Source organism: Entelurus aequoreus, linkage group LG18 (assembly GCF_033978785.1).
Source record: "Entelurus aequoreus isolate RoL-2023_Sb linkage group LG18, RoL_Eaeq_v1.1, whole genome shotgun sequence".
Taxonomy (NCBI): domain Eukaryota; kingdom Metazoa; phylum Chordata; class Actinopteri; order Syngnathiformes; family Syngnathidae; genus Entelurus; species Entelurus aequoreus.
In genome coordinates, this window is record NC_084748.1 from 44,396,249 (window position 1) to 44,416,852 (window position 20,604).

At 37.5% G+C, this 20,604-nt stretch overlaps 2 protein-coding genes across 2 annotated transcripts in view; both read left to right on the plus strand.

Annotated features, from left to right (window-relative positions):
- The window catches only part of ptpn9b (protein tyrosine phosphatase non-receptor type 9b), a 39,925-nt gene extending 31,541 nt beyond the window's left edge, over positions 1-8,384 (plus strand). Inside the window, exons 12-13 of the mRNA XM_062027217.1 lie at positions 1,016-1,223; positions 5,707-8,384. Coding sequence (XP_061883201.1) covers positions 1,016-1,223; positions 5,707-5,930 — 432 coding nt within the window. The 3' untranslated portion in view covers positions 5,931-8,384. The remainder of the gene's footprint in view (positions 1-1,015; positions 1,224-5,706) is intronic.
- A 10,468-nt stretch (positions 8,385-18,852) lies between these two features.
- melk (maternal embryonic leucine zipper kinase) overlaps positions 18,853-20,604 on the plus strand; it is a 31,557-nt gene continuing 29,805 nt past the window's right edge. The window contains exons 1-2 of the mRNA XM_062026201.1: positions 18,853-19,052; positions 19,218-19,317. Coding sequence (XP_061882185.1) covers positions 19,239-19,317 — 79 coding nt within the window. The 5' untranslated portion in view covers positions 18,853-19,052; positions 19,218-19,238. The remainder of the gene's footprint in view (positions 19,053-19,217; positions 19,318-20,604) is intronic.

The window sequence follows — 20,604 nt, forward strand, 5'->3', positions numbered from 1 at the left end:
GCCAAGAGGTCAGCAGCGAGGTTACATTAAAAACGGTAAACACATAAAACATCAAATTTACAATATTAAAACTTGCTCACATGACACATGTGCATACAGACAAGGTAGACTGCAGTCCTTTCACAGAAGCTTTAAACTCATTCAATGTAACAAGGGTTTGAAGTTGAATATTCGATTGTAGGTTATTCCAAGCCATCGGCGCTGAAAACCTAAATGCTTTCTTGCCCAGTTCAGTTCTTACTTTGGGGACGACAAATTGCAGAACATTCATTGAACGAAGATTGTGACTTCCTTGTTTCTTTGTTAAAAGACAAGACAGATAAGATGGAGTGATACCCAGAATGGTTTTGTAGATGAAAATATACTAATGATTGAGGCGTTGAGCACATATAGATGTCCAATTTACCATTGAGTATAACACACAATGATGAGTAAGGGGAGCGCAGTTGGTGATGAATCTCAGTGCACCGTGGTACACACTATCCAGCTTGTGGAGACAACCAGCAGTAGCATTCACGTACAACACATCTCCATAGTCCATAACAGATAAAAAGGTTGTTTCCACCAATTTCTGTTTTACAGTAAAAGAAAAGCAAGACTTGTTTCTATAATAAAATCCCAGTAAATGTTTGTTTTCTTACAACATACTGAATGTGCTCCTTAAAACTCAAGTGGTCATCAATTAAAAATCCTAAATATTTAAAAGCAGATACTAACATAATTTGTTGCCCATTTCTTGTTAAAATGTTCTCACACAGTGCTGATCTTACAATTTTTGATGTGGTAAAGAACATACACTTTGGGCAACCATCCGCTCATTATTGTATTTGGTAGTGTTAATTAAACCGTCACTTATCAAAAGAAAAGAACATACTTGTTATATATGAGAATAATGTACACTCTCACACTGTATTGACGAGCTTGGTAATAATCTACCTTTTAGTTGGGTAACCAAACAAAAACATTAATATCGCTGTCAGTGAATATTAATTGTCGGCTTTTCTTTTTGTCTTAGTCTGGGGAGAGACGAGACGTCTGCCACTACCTCTATGTCAGCTGGCCAGACTTCGGGGTGCCCAAAAGTGCGTCCGCCATGTTGGACTTTCGCGAGCATGTACTTCAGAGGCAGGACGCCGCCGTCCAGAGTCTGGGCTCCGATTGGAACGGGGATCCGGGGGGCCCTCCTGTGGTGGTACACTGCAGTGCCGGCATCGGCCGTACAGGTAACATAAATTGTGCAAGTCTTGTGGAAATCTTTTGCAAGCACTCAGAGGGCGGCGTGTAATGGTTAACGATATATGAATATACCGTATTTTCTGGACTATAGAGCGCACCAGTATATAAGCCGCGCCCACTATCTGCTGTAGGACACGGGCATTAAAAGGGTAGTAAAACATGAAATTACCATATTTTCTGGACTATAGAGCACCGGTATAAAAGCCGCACCCACTAAATTTTAGTAAAAAAATGTTTCCATATATTAGCCGCACCAGACAATAAGCCGCAAATATATACGTTGTGAAATTAGTTATTTACACAGAAAAATTCTGTACATGTTTATTTAAATACTTTAAAGGCATACTGAAATGAATTTTTTTTATTTAAACGGGGATAGCAGATCCATTCTATGTGTCATACTTGATCATTTCGTGATATTGCCATATTTTTGCTGAAAGGATTTAGTATAGAACAACGACGATAAAGTTTGCAACTTTTGGTCGCTGATAAAAAAAAGCCTTGCCTATACCGGAAGTAGCGTGACGTCACAGGAGGAAGGATTCCTCACAATTCCATGTTGTTTACAATGCAGCGAGAGAGATTCGGACCGAGAAAGCGACGATTACCCCATTAATTTGAGCGAGGATGAAAGATTCATGGATGAGGAACGTTAGAGTGAAGGACTAGAGTGTAGTGCAGGGTGTATCTTTTTTCGCTCTGACTGTAACTTAGGTACATTGGATTCCACACTTTCTCCTTTTTCTATTGTGGATCACGGATTTGTATTTTAAACCACCTCGGATACTATATCCTCTTGAAAATGAGAGTCGAGAACACGAAATAGACATTCACAGTGACTTTTATCTCCACGACAATACATCGGTGAAGCTCTTTAGCTACAGAGCTAACGTGATAGCATCAGGCTCAAATGCAGATAGAAACAAAATTTAAAAAAACCCTGACTGGAAGGATAGACAGAAGATCAACAATACTATTAAACCATGAACATGTAAATACACGGTTAATAATTTCCAGCTTGGCGAAGCTTAACAATTGAAGCTAACATAGCTACGGAGCGGCGGCGGGCGTTGTAGCTTTCGACGACACCCCGGCCGCCATCAGAGTCGGCAAGAAACATATATTTCCCCAAAGTTACGTACGTGACATGCACATAGCGACACGCACGTACGGGCAAGCGATCAAATGTTTGGAAGCCAAAGCTGTACTCACGGTAGTGCGTCTGCTATCCAGCTCAAACACAACACAACCACCTGGTTGTGTTGCTGTAGTCCGCTGCTAATACACCGATCGCACCTACAACTTTCTTCTTTGCAGTCTCCATTGTCCATTAAACAAATTGCAAAAGATTCACCAACACAGATGTCCAGAATACTGTGGAATTTTTCGATGAAAACAGAGCAGTTTGTATGGTGACACGTTGGGTACGAATACTTCCGTTGCCGTCGTGACGTCACGCGCATACGTCATCATACATAGACGTTTTCAAGCGGAAGTTTCCCGGGAAATTTAAAATTGCACTTTATAAGTTAACCCGGCCGTATTGGCATGTGTTGCAATGTTAAGATTTCATCATTGATATATAAACTATCAGACTGCGTGGTCGGTAGTAGTGGCTTTCAGTAAGCCTTTAAGTAAAGAATGTAATACAAAATATCAATAGCTAACTAGACAATCAGATGGACAGTGGCTATACAGTATTATACAAGTCTAAATTTAGTCTAGCTTCAAGTAACAATATTCAAATACTAACATTCTTGGGTAAGACAGAATTTGGTTTTATTCTGAATCCAGTGAAACAGATTGGTGGTTTTAGCTGATATAAAGACTTTCAGGTGTTTATATATGTTTATGTTGAAGTATTTGGCAGACGCTTTTATTCAAAGCGACATACATAAAAAATACATATAAAACAATCACTGTAAACATTATCATTTAAGTAAAGAATGTAATACAAAATATCAATACAAAGTGTCAAGACAGAATAAACTCTCTGCTGCTGCAGCAACAGAGATACAGTCTATAAGTCCCTAAGATATATACCGGTAGATATCTAATGTATTCATACATTGTTTATGTAGGATATACGCATGTATAAATAACCTAATCATATTGTTTGTTCAATTTAAAAATAGTTGACCGTTTTTTCCCCCCTTCTCTGGGATTATATTCCCAGTTTTGATCTTGGACGTCTGGTCACTTATAGCATATAAGAATATTCTATTACTGTTAAGCAAACTATGAATAATAAAACATGTGTCCTTTATCATAGCTACACGTATGACAAAAAAACGTGTGAAAATCAGTGGTATTCAGTGAGGTAAGATGAATTAAATGCGCTGACCGTTCATTGCTCCTGCCAAATGAATTGCACTGAGTGGAGCGGATCACCACTCCAAGATGGCGATGCTGCGTCTACTTATAAGATGTCTATGGATATGGACCCACTAGCTGCGGAAGCTGAACAGACTCAATAACTCCACGGTGACGTTTTGGTGAATTCACTGAGGAATTTGGGAAACTGAAACAATACAAAAAGAATGGCATTGTAAGTTAATAACACTAACACAGACACTCAATCATGTTAGCATATTAGCTAATGCTAACGACACTGACGTTATTACATTACGATAGCCCGTACAAATATGCATGAAAACATTCCTGCAGACATCACACATGGGACGGTTTAGTAAGTAGCTATTGTTTTAGTTATATTGTAAAACTTACAAACGTCGCTTGGAGTGATGAATGAAGAATCCACACGAGTAGAAACTCTATGGACGGCTAGAAGACGGAACGGCATTTTTACTTCCGGTGGAAATTACTAAATGAAAGGACACTCCAGCACCTGCAGTGAGCAAAGTCGTCCAAAAGATGGTGCCATAGCGCAATAAAAACAACACATTTTCAATGTATTTGATCTTTTTTTTTCCTTTTTCTTTTTTTTAACTATTTGCATCATGGACGTCAGTAAAAAAAAAAAACATAAATTAGCCGCACGGTTTTATAAGCCGCAGTGTGCAAAGCGTAGGAAAAAGGGTAGCAGTTTATAGTCTGAAGCTTTTTGTTTACATGCTTTTTTAATTTCTCTTTGCTATTTGGGCTTATTGGACCCTAATTACAATAAAAAGTAAGAATCATCTTTTTTTTTTTTTAAATAATTTATTAATCAAACAAAACAATACACAACAATACCATAATAATGCAATCCAATTCCAAAACCAAACCCAACCCAGCAACATTCAGAACAGCAATAAACAGAGCAATTGAGAGGACACACAAACATGACACAGAACAAACCAAAAGTAGTGAAACAAAAATTAATATTATCAACAACAGTATCAATATTAGTTACAATTTCAACATAGCAGTGATTAAAAATCCCTCATTGACATTAACCTTACAGACATGAGTAAAATAATTGAAAAAAAAAGAAAATTAACAATAGTGTCACAGTGGCTTACACTTGCATCGCATCTCATAAACTTGACAACACACCGTGTCCAATTTTTTCCACAAGGATATAATAAGTCATATTTTTGGTTCATTTAATAGTTAAAAGAAATTTAAATAATGGATCCCATATTCCAATATATGACTCATTATTATCTAAACTAAATGCAGTTTAAAAAAGAAAAAAAAAGGAATCATCTTTTGATATGATGTCCATAAGTAACAAACGTTTACCGTATTTTTCGGGGTATAAGCCGCTCCGGAGTATAAGTCGCACCGGCCGAAAATGCATAATAAAGAAGGAAAAAAAACATAAGTCGCATTTTTTGGGGAAATTTATTTGATAAAAGCCAACACCAAGAATAGACATTTGAAAGGCAATTTAAAATAAATAAAAAAATAGTGAACAACAGGCTGAATAAGTGTACGTTATATGAGGCATAAATAAGCAACTGAGAAGGTGCCTGGTATGTTAACGTAACATATTATGGTAAGAGTCATTCAAATAACTATAACATATAGAACATGCTATACGTTTACCAAACAATCTGTCACTCCTAATCGCTAAATCCCATGAAATCTTCTTCCTCGGTGTCGCCTCTAAACAACTCTGCCAACTCCTAAGGTAGACAATGCGCCGTAATGTATTAATCATTTCACACATAAGTCGCTCCAAAGTATAAGTCGCACCCCCGGCCAAACTATGAAAAAAAATCTGCAATTTATAATTTGAAAAATACGGTACTTCATGTTTAGTGACATGCTAATTCTTATTTTTACACTTTTTTTTCCAAATTCCATTGTATGTTGTACTCTTCTGACACCACCAGATGGCAGTATAAATGTCCACATAAGCGGCCATAAGACCCCAATTCAGTAGTGTACACAATTTTATGATAGATTTTGCTGACACCAGCTGAAACCCTGAATTGGCTAATGAAAGTATCTCTTTTACCGTTTTTTTTCCCCCCGCCGATATGGACTTCCTCTCCTATCCCCGCCTCCTGACCGGCTCAGGCACCTTCTGCACACTGGACATCTGCCTGTCCCGGCTGGAGGACATCGGCACAGTGGACGTGCGTCAGACAGTGCGGCGCATGCGCACGCAGAGGGCCTTCAGCATCCAGACCTGGGACCAATACTACTTCTGCTACACCGCCGTCATCGAGTACGCCATGCGCCGGGGCAAGCTGAGCCCGGTGCAGTGGTCCGACTCGGACATAGAGACGGACAGCGAGTGAGTGACGCGTTCCCAAACGGAGTGGTCCGACCTAAGCCATTAGCGCGGACGTCGTGTTTTTGCTCCGGATGCTGCGATACTTGCTCGTCACTCACGCCAACGCAGAGAGAGACAGACAAAGTGCTTCCTGGGAGTGGAAATACAGGAAGTGGAGAATGCGCGCTGCATCTGTGATCAATTCCTGCCAATTTCCGAGTCAAAGCGCAGGGGAGCTGGGCCCGACCTGCACTTGTCTTCTTGACAAGAACCTTGTAGCATTTTTCTATTGACTTGCACATGAGGAGCGGCAAACTTGAAGCCGCCATGACCCTCATCCAGGTTCCTCTCCGCATCCTTCTCAGCCTCAAAACTATTCCTCCACGTCTCAGATCGTCTGGATTTTTATTGGATTATTTGATTTTCGCCCCGTGTTTTTCCTTCATATGGTGTGCATATGTAGACTAGACTTCGCAAAGCCAAAGTCATCCCCTCCAATGGTTGGATGTAGTCCTTACTCAGACTGAAACATGTATATTCTTGTAACATACAGTCCGTTTATACGCCGTTGTGCAGAATAACCTCTTGGAAGAAGTGCAGAAATGCCTTGTTTTAGGCCGTAAGAAAAAGAGTTGTATTGAAAGTGATGTCATGCCAAGTCTGACATTTTTACTCTTTGTTCATTTCACATCATTTGGCCTAGAAGTGTTTCTCCTCTTTCTGCATTGAGACATTTTGCCTCAGATAATTGTGCCTTCAAATTTTTATTTTTTAATGTTGCTGTTCAACAGGTATCTAACCGCCCGTTGGTCACGGTTTACCTGACACATGAAACGTGACAAATTAGGAGGTGGATACCTTTTGCCTTCAGTGCTGCCGCTTAAGAGTAATAGGACATACAGTAGGAAGGGGATTCATATGGCCTTGTTTGTCACGGTTTACCTGACACATGAAACGTGACAAATTAGGAGGTGGATACCTTTTGCCTTCAGTGCTGCCGCTTAAGAGTAATAGGACATACAGTAGGAAGGGGATTCATATGGCCTTGTTTGTCACGGTTTACCTGACACATGAAACGTGACAAATTAGGGGGGAGGGGGGCATGTTTTGCCTTAAGTGCTGCCACTTAGAATAGAACATACAGTAGGAAGGGGATTCATATGGCCTTGTTTGTCACGGTTTACCTGACACATGAAACGTGACAAATTAGGGGGTGGATACCTTGTGCCTTCAATGCTGTCGCTTGGAAATAATAGGGCATACAGTAGGAAGGGGATTCATATGGCCATGCTTGTCACGGTTTACCTGACACATGAAACATGAACAATTAGGGGGTGGATACCTTTTGCCTATAGTGCTGCCGTGTATAAAAAATAGGACATACAGTAGGAAAATGATTCGTATGGTCTTGTTTGTCACGGTTTACCTGACACATGAAACGTGACAAATTGGGGGTGGGCATGTTTTGCCTTCAGTGCTGCCACTTACAAAAGAACATACAGTAGGAAGGGTATTCAGGTGGGCCCGTTTGTCACAGTTTACCAGACACATGAAACGTGACAAATTAGGAGGTGGATACCTTTTGCCTTCAGTGCTGCCGCTTAGAAGTAATAGGACATACATTAGGAGGGGGATTCATATGGCCATGTTTGTCACGGTTTACCTGACACATGAAACGTGACGAATTTGGGGTGGATGCGGTTTACCTGACACAAGAAACGTGACAAATTGGGGGAGGACATGTTTTGCCTTCAGTGGTGCCACTTACAAAAAACATACAGTAGGAAGGGTATTCAGGTGGCCCCGTTTGTCACAGTTTACCAGACACATGAAACGTGACAAATTAGGAGGTGGATACCTTTTGCCTTCAGTGCTGCCGCTTAGAAGTAATAGGACATACAGTAGGAGGGGGATTCATATGGCTATGTTTGTCACGGTGTACCTGACACATGAAACGTGACGAATTTGGGGTGGATGCGGTTTACCTGACACATGAAACGTGACGAATTTGGGATGGATGCGGTTTACCTGACACATGAAACGTGACAAATTGGGGGAGGACATGTTTTGCCTTCAGTGGTGCCACTTACAAAAGAACATACAGTAGGAAGGGGATTCATATGGCCATGTTTGTCACAGTTTACCTGACACATGAAACGTGACAAATTAGGGGGTTGATCCCTTTTGCCTTCAGTGCTTTCGCTTTGAAGTAATAGTACATACATTAGGAGGGGGATTCATATGGCCATGTTTGTCACGGTTTACCTGACACATGAAACGTGACGAATTTGGGGTGGACACGTTTGACCTTCAGTGCTGCCGCATAAAAGTAATAGGATATATAGTAGAAAGGGGATTAATTTCGTCTTGGCTTACCTGACTCATGACAAATGAGGGCTGGACACATTTTGCCTTCAGTGCGGCCACTTAGATGTAATAGGACATATAGTAGAAAGGGGATTCACTTCGTCCTGGTTTTTTACCTGACACATGAAACGTGACAAATTGGGACGATGGCGTTTTACCCTCAGTGCTGCCGCTTAAAAGTAATAGGAGATACAGTAGGGAGGGGTATATAGTTTCATCCCGTTTACCTGACACATGAACCGTGACAAATTGGGGGTGGATACCTTTTGCCTTTCAGCACTGCCACGAGGAATAGGACATACAGTAGGAAGGGGACTCGTCAGGGTTGACCCGACACATGAAACGTGACAAATTTGGGGAGGTTTCTATCCACTTTAGCCGGCCATAGAACGTTGAATATCCTAAAAATGTGTTTCATGGCAAGTGCTACGTGGAGTGGTGCTCTCCATCATTTTCGGCAGACTAACTCCTCCTCTCTTCCTCTCGCGCGAGACCCGTATGAATCCCTTCCCTGCGCCACAGCGAGTGCTTCCTGTTATCATTTGACCTCAGGGTGCAATTGTGTTTTGTTCCTCAAAGATCCGTTACTGCACTGTGCATCTCAATGATCATAAACCATACGTCTTTGTTTTGTTTTTTTTGTCCTGCTATATTTATGTCTTCGTAAAAAAAAAAAAGAACAGTATCCAAAAAAAAACAAACCCTGGAATGTTGGTACGGACCCCAAGAGAATCATGTGACGAGCTGAACAAATGGGACGTCCACTGGCCCAGTATTTTCACAAGAGACATGAGACCCAGGAAGTCTGTTTGTTTGCATGGACCAGAGAGCCTTGAATGTTCTAAAGGGGACTCTTGCTGGCTTCATATTTGTAACGCCAAAGCCCCAGACTCGCCCTCCATGTCCCCCAGCATGGACCTCCCAAGTCCCGGCCTCACTTCCCTCACAGTCTCAGGAGCATAACAAAGGACACGCTACGTGCGTTTCTTTAATGCGTCACACCAACAAAGATCACGGTCACCATGGATGTTCTTGTGACTGAATGGTTTTACACCCTGTATGCCTGGCTGGCCCATTAAAGCAACGCTCTCACTAAAAGTCTCCTCTTCGACCTTTTTATGGAAGCCAAGGGACGATATTGGATTGAAGTATTTATTTCAAACCTGCACAATACAACACTTTTTACATCTTGGCAGAGACATTTATGCAAGGCTTGAAAAGGGGTTGGATGAAGCAGATGCTTATAATATCCCAACCCTCTCACTCAAGCCACATTTAACATAAACAATATACAAACCCCGTTTCCATATGAGTTGGGAAATTGTGTTAGATGTAAATATAAACGGAATCAGGCCTGGCCCTAACCAATCTGGCGCCCTAGGCAAGATTTTAGGTGCCCCCCCCCACATCGGCAGTGAAGTGTATAGCAAATTAACATATTTTATGAGAATGTTATGTTATGATTATCTTTAACCGAATCACAGCAGTGCTCAAATTAAAAAAACAGCATTCCCTCTCATGTGATATTGCTTAATCAACATTACTGATGTGCATTTTAACAACTAGGCTTACAACTATACCTAATATATGAAGGGGTGGAAAAGTGACTATTACCTGCAGGGCAAACATTAGCTAACCAGAAGGCAATAACAATGTAAACAAAAAACACCTGCTTAAAAGATCTAATACAAATGTCCCTGAGGAATGTAAGGTGGGAGTACTGTAATTACCTAACGTTACATTATTATTTTCTATAACAATTTAGCCCCCTCCACAATATTAACCCGACGTTAAAACAGAACTAGCTATTTATTGATTAGCAATTGCCGAATCATGTAACATTAGCTTAATGCTAAAAAGCCAGGTTACTATCACATTCTGTAACAGACAAATAATTCCATGTAGGCTAAAGTTACCTCCCTGCTACCTCTGTCTTTTTCTCGTTTCTCCTCCTCTTCTTTTCTCTTCCCTGGGCACCTGACAGTTTTGGCTGTTTGACATCTTGTGTTGATTTTTTGATGTGGTGACATCCAAAAAAAGTCATGATACGGGAAGGGAGGGGGCGCACCGTGCGGGGGGAAGGGGGGCGTGATGTTGTAACAAATAATATTTCTATTAAATGGGCTTTACTTTGCATTTTAATTAACGTGGGATTATTTTTTGTATTTAGAAATAATAGTACCAACTTTATTTTTTTTTTTTTCCTCCAACATTTCTGGCACTGGCGTGGCGCCCCCTGATGGACGGCGCCTATAGCATTTGCCTATACAGCCTATGCCACGGGCCGGCCCTGAACGGAATACAATGATTTGCAAATCATTTTCAACCCATATTCAGTTGAATATGCTACAAAGACAACATATTTCATGTTCAAACTGATAAACTTTTTTTTTTTTTGCAAATAATCATTAACTTTAGAATTTGATGCCAGCGACACCTGACAAAGAAGTTGGGAAAGGTGGCAATAAATACTGATAAAGTTGAGGAATGCTCATCAAACACTTATTTGGAACATCCCACAGGTGTGCAGGCCAATTGGGAACAGGTGGGTGCCATGATTGGGTATAAAAACAGCTTCCCAAAAAATGCTCAGTCCTTCACAAGAAAGGATGGGGCGAGGGTCACACCTTTGTCCACAAATGCGTGAGCAAATTGTTGAACAGTTTAAGAACAACGTTTCTCAAAGTGCAATTGCAAGAAATTTAGGGATTTCAACATCTACGGTCCGTAATATCATCAAAGGGTTCAGAGAATCTGGAGAAATCACTGCACGTAAGCAGCATGGCCGGAAACCAACATTGAATGACCGTGACCTTCGATCCCTCAGACGGCACTGTATCAAAAACCGACATCAATCTCTAAAGGATATCACCACATGGGCTCAGGAACACTTCAGAAAACCACTGTCACTAAATACAGTTGGTCGCTACATCTGTAAGTGCAAGTTAAAGCTCTACTATGCAAAGCGAAAGCCATTTATCAACAACACCCAGAAACGCCGCCGGCTTCTCTGGGCCTGAAATCATCTAAGATGGACTCATGCAAAGTGGAAAAGTGTTCTGTGGTCTGACGAGTCCACATTTGAAATTGTTTTTGGAAATATTCGACATCGTGTCCTCCGGACCAAAGGGGAAGCGAACCATCCAGACTGTTATCGACGCAGGAGCGCAGGCTGAGCAGTCTAGGAGCCAATTCTAGGTAGAAGGAGTTGACGCAACTCAACCGGGGGTATAAAGTTGGGTGTTTGGGGGCATCTTGGGAATCTTTGTTCAGCGATCCACACCGGCGTCATCCTTCATCCCTTCACACATCCACACCGCCCTTCAGCCTGGGAGAAGGGAGCAAGGCCAGAGACAAAGAGTTCTGTCACATCATAGACAAAAGGATCACGAGTCACCTGCGAGCGTAGATCTTTTGAAAGGAGTGTGGGTAAGTGCTGGGTGCTCGGCTGCACGAGGCGCAGCGGACGCTTTTGTAGTAGGAATAAATGCAGAGGCGGGCTTGGGTCGCCACCATGCAGTTGGGGTACTTACTGGTCGCTGCAGGACGGCTCTGCAAAAAGGACAACATAGAAAAGTGAGGAGGGGCCTTGGTCAAGTTGGCCCCTCTTTTTGCAAATATTTAAATAACACTGCTATTACAAAACCAGGGAAATGGTAAATAAAAAGACAATACAATGATTTGCAAATACTTTTCAACTTATATTCAATTGAATAGACTGCAATAATAGTTAATAACATAAAAACTATAATCATTATTAATATACAAACTATAATAGTTAATAACATTACAACTATAATAGTTAATAAAATACAAACTATAATAGTTAACGTAGAAACTAATAGTTAATAACACACAAACTATAATAGTTAATAACACACAAACTATATTTAATGACCTCAAAACTGTAATATTTAATAACGTCAAAACTGTAATATTTAATAAGATACAAACTATAATAGTTAATAACATACAAACTATAATAGTTAATAACATAACTATAATAGTTAATAACACACAAACTATATTTAATAACGTCAAAACTGTAATATTTAATAACATACAAACTATATTAATTAATAACATACAAACTATAATAGTTAATAACATACAAACTATAATAGTTAATATAACTATAATAGTTAATAACATAACTAATAGTCAATAACATAACTAATAGTTAATAAAATAACTATAATAGTTAATAACATAATTATAATAGTTAATAACACAACTATAATAGTTAATAACATAACAACTATAATAGTTAATAACATAACTATAATAGTTAATAACATCCATCCAATCCATTTTCTACCGCTTATTCCTTTCGGGGTCGCGGGGGGTGCTGGAGCCTATCTCAGCTACAATCGGGCGGAAGGCGGTGTACACCCTGGACAAGTCGCCACCTCATCGCAGGGCCAACACAGATAGACAACTATAATAGTTAATATAACTAATAGTTAATAACATAACTAACAGTTAATAACATAACTAATAGTTAATAAAATAACTATAATAGTTAATAGCATAACTATAATAGTTAACATAATTATAATACTTAATAACACAACTATAATAGTTAATAGCATAGTTATAATAGTTAATAACATAACTAATAGTTAATAACATAACTACTAGTTAATAACGTAACTATAATAGTTAATAACAAAACTATAATATTTAATAACATAACTATAGTATTTAATAACGTCAAAACTATAATTGTTAATAACATACAAACTATAATAGTTAATAACATTACAACTATAATAGTTAATAAAATACACATTATAATAATTACACACAAACTATAATAAGTCTATAACATACACCTTATAATAGTTAAATAACATACAAACTATAATAGTTAATAAAATAACTATAATAGTTAACATACAAACTATAATAGTTAACATACACACTATAATAGTTAATAAACTAACTATAATAGTTAATAACATACAAACTATAATAGTTAATAAACTAACTATAGTAGTTAATAACATACAAACTATAATAGTTAATAAACTAACTATAATAGTTAATAACATACAAAACTATAATAGTTAAACTAACTATAGTAGTTAATAACATACACACTATAATAGTTAATAAACTAACTATAATAGTTAATAACATACAAACTATAATAGTTAATAACATACAAACTATAAAAGTTAATAACATACAAACTATAATAGTTAATAAAGTAACCATAATAGTTAATAATATACAAACTATAATAGTTAATAACATACAAACTATAATAGTTAATAACATACATACAAACTATAAGAGTTAATAACATACAAACTATACTAGTTAATAACATACACACTATAACAGTTAATAACATACAAACTATAATAGTTAATAACATACATACAAACTATAATAGTTAATAACATACAAACTATAATAGTTAATAAACTAACTATAGTAGTTAATAACATACACACTATAATAGTTAATAAACTAACTATAATAGTTAATAACATACAAACTATAATAGTTAATAAAGTAACCATAATAGTTAATAACATACAAACTATAATAGTTAATAACATACACACTATAATAGTTAATAACATACAAACTATACTAGTTAATAACATACACACTATAACAGTTAATAACATACAAACTATAATAGTTAATAACATACATACAAACTATAATAGTTAATAACATACAAACTATAATAGTTAATAACATACACACTATAATAGTTAATAACATATAAACTATACTAGTTAATAACATACACACTATAACAGTTAATAACATACAAACTATAATAGTTAATAACATACATACAAACTATAATAGTTAATAACATACAAACTATAATAGTTAATAAACTAACTATAGTAGTTAATAACATACACACTATAATAGTTAATAAACTAACTATAATAGTTAATAACATACAAACTATAATAGTTAATAACATACAAACTATAATAGTTAATAAAGTAACCATAATAGTTAATAATATACAAACTATAATAGTTAATAACATACAAACTATAATAGTTAATAACATACACACTATAATAGTTGATAACATACAAACTATACTAGTTAATAACATACACACTATAACAGTTAATAACATACAAACTATAATAGTTAATAACATACATACAAACTATACTAGTTAATAACATACAAACTATAATAGTTAATAACATACACACTATAATAGTTAATAACATACACACTATAATAGTTAATAACATATAAACTATACTAGTTAATAACATACACACTATAACAGTTAATAACATACAAACTATAATTGTTAATAACATAACTATAATAGTTAATAGCATACACATTATAATAGTTAATAACATAACTATAATAGTTATTAAGATAACAACTATAATAGTTAGACAAAAACATGTTTACAACACAAAGTGTTATTTCTATATTTGCAACAATAAGGAGGGCCAACTCAGTGTGTCAGACAACACACCTCACGCACGCTACTCTCCATTGCAGGAGCGGGAGTACTGTCATTGCACCAAACTATATTTGTTTACTTTATACAACATGATGCATGTACAGTCCTGGTCAAAAGTGGACATACACTTGTAAAGAACATGATGTCATGGCTGTCTTGACTTTCCAATCATTTCTACAACTCTTATTTTGTTGTGATGTAGTGATTGGAGCACATACTTGTTGGTCACAAAAAAACATTCATGAAGTTTGCTTCTTTTATGAATTTATTATGGGTCTACTGAAAATGTGAGCAAATGTGCTGGGTCAAAAGTATACATACAGCAATGTTAATATTTGCTTACATGTCCCTTGGCAAGTTTACCTGCAATAAGGCGCTTTTGGTAGCCATCTCACACACGACTGAAATGCTCTCATACTCACGACTGAAACGCTGTCATACACATAACTGAATTGCTCTCACACACACGACTGAAACGCTCTCATACACAAGACTGAAACGCTCTCGAATACACTACAGAAACTCTCTCATACACACAACTGAAACAGTCTCATACACACGACTTTAACGATCTCATACACACGACTGAAACGCTCTCATACACACGACTGAAACGCTCTCATACACACGACTGAAACGCTCTCATACACACGACTGAAACACTCTCATACACACGACTGAAACGCTCTCATACACACGACTGAAACGCTCTCATACACAAGACTGAAACGCTCTCGAATACACTACCGAAACGCTCTCATACACACGACTGAAACAGTCTCATACACACGACTTAAACGATCTCATACAAATGACTGAAACTCTCTCATACACACAACTGAAACTCTCGTACACACAACTGAAACTCTCTCACAGACGACTGAAATGCTCTCATACACACTATTGAAACATGACAAATTGTGACGTATCATGTTGTATGCATGCAGGTTCGAAATAAAAACAAACTCAACTCAACCCTCATACACACGAATAAAACGCTCTCATGCACACTTTTGGAACACTGTCATAGACACACAACTGAAACACTCTCATACACACGACTGAAACACTTTCATACACCCATGCACACTATTGAAATGCCCTCATACACACTATTGAAACACACTCATACACACGACTGAAACGCTCACATACACACGACTGAAACGCTCTCATACACACAACTGAAACACTCTCATACACACGACTGAAACACTCTCATACACATGACTGAAAAGCTCTCAAACACACAACTGAAATGCCCTCATACACACTATTGAAACACTCTCAAACACACAACTGAAACGCTCTCATACACATGACTGAAACACTCTCATATACACTACTTAAACTCTTTCATACACATGACTGAAACACTCTCATATACACTACTTAAACTCTTTCATACACATGACTGAAACACTTTCATACACATGACTGAAACAATCTCATACACACAACTGAAACTCTCTCATATACACGACTGAAACGCTCTCATACACCCAACTGAAACGCTCTCATACACACTATTGAAACATGAGAATTGTGACATATCATGTTGTATGCATGCATGTTCGAAATAAACACAAATTCAACTCAACTCTCATACACACTACTGAAATGCTCTCATACAGTACACACTACTGAAAGTATGAGAGGTCGGGACTTTGCCAAATAGTGTACCGACAATGATGCAAATAGTGCATGAAAGACATAAATCATGCGTTGGAAGAGCGGACATCCTACCTTGGCTACGGGAGTGTTCCAAGGACCACCAACACCTGCTGTTGGCTGGATACACAAAAGGTCTGGAGGAGAACCAGCTGCAAGGAGCAAACGTGCTGCCACCATCCAGCCATGGAGAGACTGAGGGAAGGTACACACACACACACACACACACACACACACACACACACACACACACACACACACACACACACACACACACACACACACACACACACACACACACACACACACTCGTGTTTCTTACCTTCTTGAGGCCTGAGGAAAATGCCTCCCTCTTTAGGACCACCCTTTCTAGATATATAAAGATGTGTATTGACAACATTAATAATATATACATACTATGCAAATATAAAAAGTTTGTTGTGAAAAATTTGTTGGAATTTCACAAGAAAAACTTTTGGCAGTATTATAATAAAAGTCGTCATTTTACTCAACGCAAGTCCAAATTTGACAAAAAAGGTTTCACAAACTCAAAATAATGTTTCACAAACTCAAAATAATTTTTCACAAACTCATAAAAAGGTTTCACAAACTCAAAATAATGTTTCACAAACTCAAAAAAAGGTTTCACAAACTCAAAATAATGTTTCACAAACTCAAAATAATGTTTCACAAAGTCAAGAAAAGGTTTTACAAAGTCAAAAAAAGGTTTCTCAAAGTCCAAAAAAGGTTTCACAAACTCAAAATAATGTTTCACGAACTCAAAATAATGTTTCACAAACTCAAAAAAATGTTTCACAAACTCAAAACATGTTCTATAAACTGAAAAATGTTTCACAAACTCTAAATATTGTTTTACAAATTTAAAAATGTTTTTCACAAACTGAAAAAAATGTTTCACAACCTCAAACAAGTGTTTCACAAACTCAAAATAATGTTTCACAAGCTCAAAATAATGTTTCACAAACTGAAAAATGATTCACAAACTGAAACAAATGTTTCACAACCTGAAACAAATGTTTCACAAACTCAAAATAATGTTTCACAAACTCAAAATAATGTTTCACAAACTCAAAAAAAGGTTTCACAAACCCAAAATAATGTTTCATAAACTCTAAATGTTTCACGAAGTCAAAATAATGTTTCACAAAGTCAAAATAATGTTTCATAAACTAAAAAAAAAGTTTCACAAACTCAAAATAATGTTTCATAACTCAAAAAAAGGTTTAACAAATTTTAAAAAAATGCTTCACAAACTCAAAATAATGTTTCTCAAACTTAAAAAAAAAGGTTTCACAAACTCAAAAAAAGTTTTCACAAAGTCAAAATAATGTTTCACAAAGTCTAAAAAAGGTTTCACAAAGTCAAAAAAAGGCTTCACAAAGTCAAAAGAATGTTTCACAAAGTCAAAAAAAGGTTTCACAAAGTCAAAAAAAGGTTTCACAAACTCAAAAAAAGGTTTCACAAACTCAAAAAAAAGTTTCATGAACTCTAAATGTTTCACGAAGTCAAAATAATGTTTCACAAACTCAAAATAATGTTTCATAAACTAAAAAAAAAGTTTCACAAACTCAAAATAATATTTCATAACTCAAAAAAAGGTTTAACAAACTTTAAAAAATGCTTCACAAACTCAAAATAATGTTTCACAAACTTAAAAAAAAGGTTTCACAAATAAAAAAAAAGGTTTCACAAACTCAAAAAGTTTTCACAAAGTCAAAAGAATGTTTCACAAACTCAAAAAAAGTTTTCACAAAGTCAAAAGAATGTTTCACAAAGTCAAAATAGTGTTTCACAAAGTCAAAATAATGTTTCACAAAGTCTAAAAAAGGTTTCACAAAGTCAAAAAAAGCTTTCACAAAGTCAAAAAAAGCTTTCACAAACTCAAAAAAAGGTTTCACAAACTCAAAATAATGTTTCATAAACTCTAAATGTTTCACGAAGTCAAAATAATGTTTCACAAAGTCAAAATAATGTTTCATAACTCAAAAAAAGGTTTAACAAACTTAAAAAAAATGCTTCACAAACTCAAAATAATGTTTCACAAACTTAAAAAAAAGGTTTCACAAACTCAAAAAAAGGTTTCACAAACTCAAAAAGTTTTCACGAACTCAAAAGAATGTTTCTCAAACTCAAAAAAAGTTTTCACAAAGTCAAAAGAATGTTTCACAAACTCAAAATAATGTTTCACAAAGTCAAAATAATGTTTCTCAAAGTCTAAAAAAGGTTTCACAAAGTAAAAAAAAGGCTTCACAAAGTCAAAAAAAGCTTTCACAAAGTCAAAAAAAGCTTTCACAAAGTCAAAAGAATGTTTCACAAAGTCAAAATAATGTTTCACAAAGTCAAAATAATGTTTCACAAAGTGAGTTGCAACATTTAATCCTTCATTGCTTCATGGCTGCAGTACCTATGCCCACCAATAGGCGGCTGGGGGCGTGACCTTAAGCGGAAGTAGGAAGTTAAGGATGACGCCGTGCGAAATTCAAATTAGTTTGACAAACCATTTCGGACAAAGTGACTTTTTGTCAACTGTTGCTTCACCGAAGACGGATTCCATCGCTTTTTAGGCGTCTTGTGCATCCTCTGGCATATTTATAACTCCAACAAACGCCATCTGTTGTAAGTTATGTTTCTTTGAATCTTTTGTTTACGCGCCTCACCGGGACGAACCTAGCAGAGCTAATTGGTGTTAGCTGCTGGTCCTGACATTTTAGCAACGCACTGGTTTATAAAGGCAACTATTTATCATGTCTCTGCTTTAATATCAGTGATTTGTCCCCCCAGCGAGCGGCTGGAGAAGCGAGGATGCCGGTGGAAAGGAGCGAGCCCCGCTCGGCCGAGGAGCTTCACAAATACTACGAGCTTTATGAAACTATCGGCTCGGGTAAAGTTTGTTGATGCAACAAATGCTGTTATTGCCGGTGTAAATGTAACATTACAATAGTTTTGTTCATAGACATGTTATAAGTAGACACAGCATTGGCTGCTGTGACGCGAGAAATTGGGCCGCCATCTTGAAGTGGTGATGAGGAGCCGGCGAGCAGCCTAAACTGACAGTTGACAGCTAGAAAACAAAGATGCTAAACTGACAGTTGACAGGTAGAAAACAAGATCAAAATCAAGATGCTTTATTTTTGTCCATTCTTTAACATGTACAAGACACATAAGAACTGAAATGTCATTTTCGGCACAGTCCCACTAAGAGCAGACATACGTTACAGGGAGACAAGACGGGACCGCCAACGGATCAGCCACTTATGGCGCTCCTTAAAAAAGGTGGGAAGAAGGTGATATTGGGAAAAGGGGGGAAGAGTAAAAAATATCAGTCAAAGGCTGGACCCTCGGGAAGGGGTCCAGACTGAGTCCAAGGAAAAAAAACTCATTTAGCATAGCACACATAAACATGTTACATATAATCACAGCAACTCGCAACAGAGGGGGGGATTTGGGGCCATGGAGGCCGGCCTGCTGCTATTAAAGCGCTACTAGCCATCCATAACCCCGGAGGAATTAAGCAGTGGTGGTGAGGGGCGTTGGATGGGGGTGGGGAGTGTGTTTGTATATATGCCCGTTGTCTTTAAGTGAAGTGTAAATGTTCATAAGCCCAGAGTCGTTCTCATGCAATGCAAGCAAAGTTCGATTCCCAGGTGTCGTTGAGGAGGGAGGGAGGTCAAAAAGCGTCCATCTTTGAAATTCCTCAGGGGATGATTACAGAACAGCCTGTTCTTGTCTCAAGGCCATTCAGGGGAGTCAAATCGTAGATAAGCATTTTTGTTTTTTCTCAAACAAGCATTAACAATGACTTGTCTGTTGTATTCGTCCATGCTGTCTCTCATATCCAAACCTTCCTTTATAGCAAGCTTTTCCATGATGTGATCCATTTTGCGATTCAGTTCAGAAATCGCCACAGACTGTGTTCCTACAGCCCGGCCCAATCCGTCCATTGCGACGAACAGCCTTTGGGCTCCTTGAGTGGCTGCCATCGTCTTACGAATTTTACGATACACCAGAGCAAAGCCCAGCCCAATCAGCAGGTGCCCCGCGATCATGGTTCCAAATAGGTAGATGTCTTCCACGTCCTCGATGGAAAGGACTGAGAGGCACATGATTCTCCATTTGTCCCAGGAATCTCTCATGTACCCCGCAGCAATGGTTCCATCAGGGCAGCCAG